Source organism: Agelaius tricolor, unplaced genomic scaffold (assembly GCF_023055355.1).
Source record: "Agelaius tricolor isolate 1412-34295 unplaced genomic scaffold, bAgeTri1.0.p SCAF_7, whole genome shotgun sequence".
NCBI lineage: Eukaryota > Metazoa > Chordata > Aves > Passeriformes > Icteridae > Agelaius > Agelaius tricolor.
This window is the reverse complement of record NW_027269267.1, coordinates 44,161,794-44,172,880: the sequence shown is the minus strand read 5'-3', so window position 1 is coordinate 44,172,880 and position 11,087 is coordinate 44,161,794. Positions and strand designations below refer to the sequence as shown.

The window sequence follows — 11,087 nt, the reverse complement described above, 5'->3', positions numbered from 1 at the left end:
GGCCCGGGCAGCGCCGGGCCCCGCTATTTTATCAACTCTTAAATAACATAATTACCCATAATCAGACCCTCGTCTGGCAGGTGGAAACAGGTTCCCAAGCGGATTAGAATTCTGCTGCTGATCTTTTAAAAATCAATTAGGCTTGCCTCCGCTTTGGAATCAGCAGGTAAATATAATAAAGCTTAAAAAAAAAAAAATAGCGCCGGCTGAAAAGCGAGATATAAATAACTGGAGGGATTTAAAATCGTTTGGGAAATGCCAGAATAACACAGGGCACCACCGGCGCTATCAAGCTTTATGCGCTCGAGTCCGTCAGAGTTAAAATAATTATCTTTCGACAAATCTATTTCTCTTCGGAGGAAAGGGGTAACACGGGGAGGCGGGGAGGGAGGCACATAAACCATAAAGTCAGTGCTGTAGGACACTTCATTCTCCTTCTGGGAAGCCTTTTTACTTGTTGAACCAGGACCGAATTAGTCTTAATATCACAGGAGAGTAAAAATCAATACGACCGTGGCAGTGGGTGTCTGTTACTCACTTATGATGGCCTAATCTAAGTTGAAAGCAAGCGGAGAGCAAGTGTTAGGCAGAAATTCCGGGAGCCAAACCGCGTCTAGCAGACTTAGGACGGGAAAATCACACTAGGAAACACTAGGAGAGCGGCGAGATACCTCGGCTGTGGAGGAAAAGGCCGTTCAAGGGATGGCAGCAGCGAAACGCTCATCGGCAAGGGGCGCAGGCTGGAGAGCTGGAGCCGTCAGAGCCGCCGCCCGGCAGCGGCCTCGGCCCCTGGCACTGGGGCCGTGGGGGGGATTTCTACATCTTTTTGGCCAAAAATGGCTCTTCTCTATGCGAGAAGCTGCGCACTGTTGGGGAATAAATGCGAACACATGCTCTGCCTCTTCGTCTTTTATCTTACTTTTTTCCTCGGACGCAAAAGTTTTATTAGTCCTTAGGTTAAACCTTCTAAACTAACTTTCTTTCTTTCTTTCTTTCTTTCTTTCTTTCTTTCTTTCTTTCTTTCTGTCTTTCTGTCTTTCTGTCTTTCTGTCTTTCTTTCTCGGCATTTATTAAAAAAACCTCACGAGAATTTTGTGGCTTTATGAACTATTCAGATTCATCCAACAGAAAGCGGGACGTTTTTGGTTTTGCACAGTTTCCTACCATGAAAAATAGGAAACTCTGCAAAGCTTTTTTTTTTTCACCATCTGTTTTATTAACATACTTTTTTTTCTTTGTACTCGATAAGGATTGTACTTATTACAAAACAAACTCCTCAACTTTTCAATACATACATCGGTCATTACTGAATGATACAAATGTGGTATCACTTTCAACATTTCAATCATTTGGGGCAGATGAAAAAGAAAACCCAGCATTTGTAATTATTTTTATTTGTTCATTCCTGACTCTCCAAAAAATGAAATCCGGTAATACTTTTCTATAAAATAATATTTTTACAAATGCATTTATTAAAAATTCTGATGACATTTCAAGTTAATAACAACAGAAACAAGTAAATTTCCGGTGGACGAGATCTATGGGTTTTTTTAAAAATACCTTTAGTGCTTTTTTTTAAACATCAACAGTTGTTTAAAATCACAGCTTTTTTAAACGTATTATTCTTTTCTGAACATCACGTGTCTTGGTTCACAGATTTACCGGCAAAATTAAAAAGATTTGGCTAAAATATATCTACAGAAGAAATAATCCCAGCTATTAAGTAACTTTTTACATTTGGCATCTGATCTAGTCACAGGTCATCAGAAAATAGAAAGAGGTTCTTTGATCACTTGAAGCAGTAGGTGGCATCCTATACGTTCCTAATGAACAATTGCATTCACAACATAAGGAGAGATCAGTTTAGGATTTTCATATTTATTAACCCAAAATAAAAATAAAGTATCTTGATACATAATTAAGTGCAATTAGGCCAGTCAGAACAACATATAAACCTGAAACCACCCAAGCTTTTCTTCTTTATACATATTTTGTAGGTGCATAATCCTTTCCAGCACACTGAAAAGAAATACTTCAGAAGTCCTTCTTAAAATTTTACTTTGATTTATATTCTGCAGTTATAGAATAAACTTCAAGAAACACACGCAGCTAATATATAGTTAATTTTATTCAGAGCACCGATTTTCACATAAGAGCTATCTCAAAGTAATGATTTCTGGATTTAGCAGAAAAATACATCTCTCATTATTTTCTTTTTGGTAGAATTAGTCTTATCGCCTAACGGCCATACCTTGAATTTACCAGCCGTGGAAATATTTTTCTTTTTTTTTTAAATGCACCCAATAATGATAATAATAACTATTCTGTTTTAACGTTTGTTTTATTTGTAAGTATGCTGGGACACATCTCCCTGTTGTATTTTGGCGTACAGAAATATTTCTGATAGAAATTAAATAGAGTAAAGACACAACCAAGGAGAAAGCTCAGCAAACATACATGGACAGGTAGATTATTCAGTGAGACATTTCAGGATCCACACGTGGTTGCAGTTTGAAACCTTTTGTTGTTGTTGTTGTTGTTGTTGTTGTTTTGTGCATTAAAGAAAATATTTACAATCGTCTTTCTTATCTTTTTTTTTCTTTTTTTTTCCCCTCTTTTAAATCTAAATACAAGAACGTGACAAGAACGTTTGTGTTTTCGGTGAAAACAGGCAGTTAAACTGTGAAATTACACCATCCACAAAAGATTCTACCAGAAGCTAGTCTATTTAGTGCTCAGTTTCAAAATGCATAGAATGTTTGCGCTGCAAACAATGATACACAAAATAATAATAATATTAATAAAATAAATAGATAAATAAATAGATAAATAAATAGATAAATAATATCGAGACTTTATCACGGATCTTTCTATGCCTTTCCCCCCCTCTTTTCTTTTCCTTTTCTTTTTTTCTTTTTTTTTTCTTTTAAAATTTTTTTTCAGGTCATGTCATGCATAATTTCAGTCTATTGATTGTTTTGATTTAAACGGAATGGTATTTCTTTCCAGAAATTCTTTTTTTATTCGAAAGCCTCAGCAGTCTCTCGGCAAGAGACAGAGTCAGAGATGGCTTCTGCACGTCACCCTCTTTTTTACCTAACAAGCCCTGATGATTTTGTTTGTTTTCAATCCGTGAGGCATGTAACGCACCTTGACGATTATTAGCAATACCAGCATGGTTATTAGAGAATAACATCATCGCTTCCAATCCAGGAGACTGTGATAGTGCAAATTGAACCCCACACACCCCTTCCAAAAGCCTTCCTCCACGTAACGTTTATGGTATACAATAAACGACTTTTAAGCCCAAGTGGTTTTTTTGTCGTGTGTTTGTTCCCAGCATGCACATCCCTCAGAAACAAATGTCATCCCAAACCCATCACCGGTGATTTCTTTTGCCTACCGGGTGCAATAACCTCCAGCCCTCGGAGGAAACCAAGGGGGGACCTTAACCAAAATCCAGCAGATTTGGTGGGGATGCCGGGGGGCATGCGGTTGGGAGCAGCGGGGAGGGAGGGAGTGAGGAGAAAGAACATAGTTAACCATGAGCCTTAATGAGTCTGAACATAATTTTTTGGAGAGCATGCCCGCTCTGGCAGGTTTGGCATCTGCCTCCAGATGCATCTCTGCAGAGAGAGGGACCTGTCTTTGGACACAGCTGGAAACGCAAACCACGCAGGCGAGGGAGGAGAGACAAAGGGGTTGTGGAGTAACTTTTTTTTCCCCTTGTATTCCTTGAGCTAGCTAGGATTATTGAGGCAACAACGGAGAGGAAAGGGACTGCTCCCTAGCCTCGGGGGTCCGCTCCCCCGCTCCTGGCCCTTGCCCTGCTCTCACCGTTCCCCCGGCACAGACAAGACCCATCGCCAAAGCCTCGCTCAAAACCGCGTTCGAAGGAAAATAAAAAACAACAGGAAAAAAACAAAAACCAAAACAACAAAAAAAAATAAAGATCAATACAAACAAACAAAAAAACCCAAACCCAAGCCAACTAAAGAAAAAGTTCCCCCGCACCAAACCACCTCTGTCCTCATTCATTACTAAGCCAGGGAAAAGAAGAAAAAAAAAGCAGAAAGTAATGAAAAGAGACCCAAACCAAACGTAGCATCATCATCACCAACAGTTTCGCCTTCCGGGTTTGTTGGTCGGTTTTGTTTTCCTTCGGAAAGTTGTGACTTAGGTTTCTCGGTTTGTGGCTGTTGCTGTCACGGTATTTATTGGTGTGTGTCTGTGTGTGTTTACGCTTTAAGTTGCTCTTTCTCCCGCTTTCTGACGGGGGGCTGGGGGGCAGAGAGGGGAGAGGGCCGCAGAAGTGACCCCCCTGGGCTTCTAGAGCGTTTTTACCTCCTCTCTCCTCCTTCTTCTCGTTGGTGTCCCGGTGTCTTTTTTGTTTTAATAATTGATAGCGCACCCCCCCACACGCTCGCCCCCCCCTCTCCCCGAGTAGTTCGCGTTTAATTTCTACATCGTCCCTTGGTCCCCAGGAGCCTCCCACGGCGTCTCAGGCGACGGTGGCGGTGCGTGGGCGTCCCCCGCGGCCCCGGCCCGGCCCCCCCGGTGCCCCCGATGCCGGGGCCGCCCCTCCCGCCCGCCCCTAGTAGGTGGCGGAAAATTTCATCCGTTTCTGCTTCTGTCTCTGGTTGCAAAACCAAACCCGCACCACGTTCTTTTTGAGGTCCAATTTCTCGGCGATGGCGGCGATCTTCTCGGAGGAGGGCCGGGGCTGGACGGCGAAGTACGCCTCCAGCGAGCGCTTCTCCGGGGCGGCGATGGAAGTCCGCTTGCGCTTCTTCTCGCCCCCATTGAAGAGCTCGGGCTTGTTCATTTTTTCCCGCTGGGCGCCCTCGGCCTCCTCCAGCCAGGCCTGCAGGATGGGCTTGAGGGCGATCATGTTGTTGTGGGACAGGGTGAGGGACTCGAAGCGGCAGATGGTGCTCTGGCTGAGGGAGCCCACGCCCGGGATCTTCAGGTTGGCCAGCGCCGAGCCCACGTCGGCCTGGGTCACCCCCAGCTTGATGCGGCGCTGCTTGAAGCGCTCGGCGAAGGCCTCCAGCTCCCGCGGGTCCGTGTCCGAGTCGCAGATGGAGGCCAGGCCGGCCGCCCCCACCACGGCCGCCGCCGAGGCCACCTGCCCCGCGGCGCCGTGGTGCGCGGCCACCAGCCCCGGGTGCGGCAGCCCCGACGGCATGTTCATGGCGGCCGGGTGCGAGAGGTGGCCCAGGCCGTGCATGTGCGAGTGCGGGTGGGCCGACGTGGAGATGAGGCCGCCGCCGCCCCCGCCGCTGCCGCCGCCGCCCCCGCCGCCGCCGGCCCCGCCGCCGCCGCCGCCCGCCCCGTCGTGGCCGCCGCCGCCGCCGCCTCCGCCGCCGCCTCCGCCGGGCATGAGCGCAAGGGAGGGGGAGGTGATGTGGTCCAGGAGGTCGCCGGGCTCCAGCGCCTGGTGGTGGTGGTGGTGGTGGTGGTGGTGGTGCGCCAGGGGCACGGTGGAGGTGGAGGTGCAGGGCACGCTGTTCATGGTGTGGTACGTGGCGTCGGGCTTGAACGGGTGGCTCTTGCCCTGCGAGACGGCGATGTCGACGGCGGCCAGAGCCTCGGCCCGCGCCAGCAGGGTCTCATCGAGGCTGGCGAAGATATTGCTCTGCAGCTGCAGGAGACACAAAACAGAGCGGGGTGCGGGGAGAGGAGGGCAAGGGGGCAGAGAGGGGGCAAAGTGCGGAGGGGGAAGGGGACGGGCGGGGGACAGCGTGGGGTTGCGGGAGCGGTGTGGAAAAGGAGGGGGGAAGTCGAGGGAGGGGAGAGAGAGGTGGGCAAAGTTAGGGCGACGGCCGGGAAGGCGGCAGGAGGATCAGCGTGTAAGGGAAGCACGGGATCGAGCCAAGAGATTGGGGAAAGCGTGGTACAGCAGGCGACAGCCCGGTGAAGTGAGGGGAAACAGGGGGATGGGTCAGAATAATGGGGGGATGGGAGGGGAAGGAAGCGAGAAGAGGGAGAAAAACGGGAAAAGAAGCAAAGAGTAGAAAGGTAAGGAAGCAAGGGGGAATCGGAAAAGGAGAGAAGAAAGGAATGAAAGGAACAAATAAATTAAAAAATTAAAAGGTAGGGGGAAATGGAACGAAAGGAGAAGAGAAAGGAAGAGAAGAAATGGATCTGTAACTCTCAGCTGGGGAATTGTGTCAAACACAAGAGCACATAAAACGCATTCCTTTTCAGAGGCCGAGTCATAAAAATTAATACAGAAAGTGGATGAAGTCGGAGACTCGTGTGAACACCGCTTTCAAAAAAGATCACAGGCGCTCAGATGATTGCAGAGGAAGACATGAAAAAAACATTAAGCGCCGCTTGTCAAAATGTGCCTCGCAGCGGTTTTTTTATTAATGCACATACACATACATGCAGTATACAGAAAGAGAGAGAGAGAAAGAAAGAAAGAAAAGTGTATGCTTGTAAGGGAGAGAAAGAAAGAAGAGAGCTGCAGCTGTCTGTCCCTTACCGGTGGAGTTGGTAGACATGCTCTTCTTATTGCTTCCGAGCTGGAGTGTAGAGAGGGGTATTTGTGCTCAGGTAGGGTGGGATGCATGGCAAAATGAGGCTGTTTGCTGTTCATGGACATCATCTTGAAGGCTTGGCATGTAAATCCACAAACACTCCTAAAGTCGGGGGAAAAGTGCTCTCCGGGCTCTCTCCTGCCGCCGGGGGAAGCCGCTGACAGCGGCGGGTGGCGGTGGCGGAGCCGGTGGTGGCGGCGGTGCCGCAGCGGACCCTGCCCCCGCCGCCGCCGCTGCTGCCGCGGTGGCCGAGGCTGGGCTGGGTAGGCGAGCGGGCGGCAAGGCTCCCTCCGGCCCCCGCCGTCTCCCTCGCTCCCTCCCTCCCTCCCTGGCTCAGTTCTCTGCCTGCCGCTGCCCGGCGCCGGGCGCGCTGCGCTGCGCTCTGCCCGCACCTGAGCCCCGCATCCCGTGGCTACCGCCGGGCGGGCTCTCGCGAGAGCGCGGCGGCTCCGGCTTTGACAGACATCAGCTGTCTCCCCCCCTTCCTCCTCCTCCTCCTCCTCCTCCTCCTCCTCCTCTTTTTCCTCCTCCTTCTTTTCCTCCTCCTCCTCCTTTTCCTCTCGCCGCCCCCGGTCCTTGCCTCCCCGCGCCTTGTTGCATCTCCCGCAGCCCTCGCCCGTCTCGCCGGGGCGGCGGCGGCGGGGCCACTCTTATAGCGAGCGGCACCGAGCACCGGGCGGCTGCGGCACCTGTGGCTGCCACACGTGCGCGCTGCGCGGCCGCCAGCGCGGCCTGGGGCGCCCCGATGGGGCGGGGATGGGCGGGATGCGGGGCTGGGCGCCACTTCCCTGCCCTGCCGTCGGAGCGGCGCAGGGAGCCGGCCCGGCCGTCGGCACTGGAGCACAAAGGTGCGCTGCCCCTCCGCGCAGCGGAGTCCTGCCAGAGAGAGGGGCGTCTTCCGGCCGCTGCCGGCCCCTGCCGAGAATTGTACACCGGCTCCTGGAGAAGACGGGCTGCGGCAGACATTTGTTTGAAACACTCAGAAGCTACTGTTTTCCCTATAATTTAATTTCCCCCCACGCCGTGTAGTTTTATTGCACCTATTGCTGTGCCTGGCGCCGCGGGTTACAGCCGCTGCGCCCACGCGGGGCGTGCGTGTGCGTGAGACTGCATCTCCTCCTGCATCTCCTCCTGCATCTCCTCCTGCATCTCCTCCTGCTGCCCAGCCCCAACTCCTGCTCCGTGGGAAAACCCAAGTTGCGCTGGCGTGGCCTGAAGCAGAAAACAATCACCAACTCTTTATCTATCTTTCTTTCTTTCTTTCTTTCTTTCTTTCTTTCTTTCTTTCTTTCTTCCTTCCTTCCTTCCTTCCTTCCTTCCTTCCTTCCTTCCTTCCTTCCTTCCTTCCTTCCTTCCTTCCTTCCTTCCTTCCTTCCTTCCTTCCTTCCTTCCTTCCTTCCTTTTCTGTGGTTTATCCTTAGAATTCTCTTGCCTTTGAATCAAACAGCTGAGGAGTGACACTGTTGGTATTATGAGTGATTTGGGATTTCTGTCCCGTTTTAGAGTAGATTCTATTTTTTCTTGTAGTTGCTTATGAAGACGGAGGCAAAACTACGGAAGGAGCCAATCTGCTACAGCGCCTGTGAGATTAGTTCGAATCCTTAGCGAGCGGCCCAAGGTGAATCCTGTCTGTCCCTTGGGGCACTCTGGAGCCATCCCTCGGTGACCGATCAGATGCTGCCTTGCTTGTTTCAGCAGGGCTGCAGGCAAGCAGGCAGCGGGGAGAGGCAGCGGGGTGTTTGGATCAGGGATGTGACAGCCAGGGAGTGCATCGGAATTGTTCCGTTTCTCCTGAGCTCCTCTTATTTATGCGCATAAACACAGCCGAAAGGTCACGCAGGAAAACACACAGGCGCACACAACAGCACACACCACAACCCCAAGTGAAGACACATTTGTCTTCATAAGCCTTTCCCAAGCTCCCCAGCCAGTCCAGGAGGAAGGAGGGAACGTCTGCCAATTACTTGTGCGAGAGGGAGCCAGGTCTCCATCCATTACTGTGTCCCCTGGGGTAACGAAATGCAACTTCATCTCTGAAGGGGGTGAACTCGAAACTGGGATTGGGCTCTCCTTATTTATCGAAATCATTGTATCAGAATCCACAAACCATACTTTATGTGTATTTATTGACTTTTTTTTAAAGCCATGAGTTATTCTAGCCACTTCTCAGCTGCCATCCATTGTAAAGGAAAACGCTCCTGGGAAAGGGATGGGGAGTAAGCAAGTGGGAGACATCAGGGGTTTTCGCCAAAGCTGCTGAAAAGCGCCCAGCTCCAGGAGCAAGGCCCGAGCCGAGCAGGCTGCCGTTCCCGACTATGGCGAGATCCAGCCCAGAGCCGTGGTGCTCCTGGGCTGAGCTCGGCGGGGCAGGGAGGTGGATTACCGGGATCACGTCTCGTCCCGTGGGGGAACGCGAGGGATGCTGTTCCGTTTGGGATGCATGGGTGCTTATCAGTGTGCCTCTGGCAAACCCCACTCTCCAGGATGCTGTCAGACCAAGTTCATCAGGTTTCCCGAAGGAAAACGCTGAAAGAAGGGAAAACTGTGCGAGAAGGGAAAATGGTGTGAGCGGTGGCACAGGCGGCCAGGGGAGGGTTTCCAGGCTAAGCGGTGACCTGCCTTCCTGCCCACGTACCACCGGGCACTTGCTTTGCCTCTGCGCCCGGGTCTTGAACTTCTGGGCTGGCAGGGGCTGCTCGGGGCAGCGAGGGCAGGCAGGGAGTGCAGACAGCCAGGGTAGGAACGGGTTCAGCTCCGAGCCAGAGGAATGGGAACATACTATGACTATGGCAGGTGCTGCTGGGCGAGACCTTCTCCTTGGCTGGAGGACATCAACCCCCACCAGTACTTTTAAAACGACCCCTTCTGTTCACTGGCTTATTTTTTGGGGCCAGAAAGGCAGAGAATTCAGCCTTTCTCCCACCTCCACCCCCAGCGCTAGCCGGAGGCTGAGGAGGTGAGGACCTTTAGGAGTTCTAAGGGTCCCACCTCCGAGGTGTCTTCTGAACCCTGGGATGGGGGTGGGCACGCCGTCTCTGCAGCTGGCGATATGCATCCTACTGGATTCTCCTGGGGGGAAGCAGTCCCGCCCGGCTGGAGACACACCCCCTGTCCGGGACTCCTCGCTCCATCACTGCAGCCGCTCGAGTGGCGGCCGCCCGAGGGACGGGGGTGGCGGCGTGCGGGGGAACGAAGCCTCCCGACCCCGGGGAGGAGGCGGGCGGCGGCCGCTGCTGCTGCTGCCGGCTCCTGGGACGGCTGCTGCTGCTGCCCCCGCCCGCTCCTCGCTGCGTCCCCGGGGGCAGATGCCTCCTTAGGGAGTTGCAGCCAAGTCTGATCTTTCAGGAGTGGGGAGAAGAAGGACAAGAGGAGTTTTCGTGGAGCACCGTTTGGTCTGTCACTTATCAAGTCCCGAAGGAAAAACTTTTCTTCTCAGGACTTTTTTTTTTTTTTTTTTTTTTTTTCCTCAAGAGCTAACTTTAGGCTGACTTTTAAAGCATCGCTAAAAATTGCCACCTGACCGTGACTCCCGCGACTGAGGGGCTGCAGCAGCCGGTCCCGGCGCTGCCCTGCTGCTTGCTTGGCCGCACCGAGCGCAGGGGCTGCTGCCCGAGGGGGTTCCCCGGGGCCCGCCGGGAGCCTGCACCCCTTGTCACCAACCCCCGGTGGCCTCCCTGTCCCCGCCACACATCGCCAGCTCCCCGGGCAGACGGCTTGAGCCAGGCTCGGAATCGCGCCGGCCTGGTAATAGATTTTATTTTAATGTTAGCTGTTGTTTCTATTCCTCGTGGGTACGCCCAGCCTCATGAATACTGATGGCAATAAACTCGCAGGCTTTGAGGAGCGAGTTCATTGGCGACACGACCATGCTGTAGCCCCACGTTTATGGCCCGAGATGCTCAATAAAGCAAGGGAGGCACATATATATACACATTTACTTGTCTCCCGTAGTTTTCTCCGGCTTCAAATGCAAGAAATAGGCAGAATTCCTTAATTGACTGAACTGCCTATCTCGAGAAAGCAATAAAGTAACCCCTTATTCCCACAGTGAAACGATTTATAAATTAATTACTGTAACCCATTGTATTTGATTTCTCTTTTTAGGATTCCCCAAAGATGAATATACTAAAGCTTATGATATTAACTATTAACGTCTGATCATAGTTTGCTATATGTTCCGACTTAAAAAAAAATGCTAATGTGGATCTCACCGCTCACTCTAAACCCTCTGGATATTTTCATTTCAGCAAATGTTAGCTTTACACTTTGCAGTCGCGGTATTTGTCCTACCCTGAGTGTCACTGGGAGCACTGAGACAAAACCTACAGTACATGTGTTATTTGGTGAAGTTCACAGAAAGTCAATATCCCATTTAAAGTAAAAGCTATTTTCCCTTTAAATGATCAAAATTAACCTTCAGAAGAAAAAAAAAACAAAACGCACAACAAAACACAACCAACCCTTGGGTGAATGCACAAAAAGTATTTCCTTGTCCTAATGACGACTTTCCTTACATCAGCAAAGACCTGCTAATTACTGATG

The 11,087-nt window shown here is 51.1% G+C and overlaps 1 protein-coding gene across 1 annotated transcript; it reads right to left on the bottom strand.

Moving 5' to 3' along the window:
- Positions 1-4,489: 4,489 nt before the first annotated feature.
- POU4F1 (POU class 4 homeobox 1) lies at positions 4,490-6,828 on the bottom strand. The gene is made up of 2 exons (XM_071431014.1): positions 6,491-6,828; positions 4,490-5,644 (listed from the first exon to the last, which is right to left on the bottom strand). Exons 1-2 carry the CDS (start codon positions 6,611-6,613, stop codon positions 4,595-4,597), a joined length of 1,173 nt encoding a protein of 390 aa, XP_071287115.1. The 5' UTR covers positions 6,614-6,828; the 3' UTR covers positions 4,490-4,594.
- Positions 6,829-11,087: the final 4,259 nt, after the last annotated feature.

Coding starts and splice junctions, on each gene's coding strand:
- POU4F1 (XM_071431014.1), bottom strand. CDS start 6,613: ATGATGTCCATGAACAGCAAACAGCCTCATTTTGCCATGCATCCCACC. Junction 5,645..6,490: donor CATGTCTACCAACTCCACCG/GTAAGGGACAGA, acceptor TGTCTCCTGCAG/CTGCAGAGCAATATCTTCGC.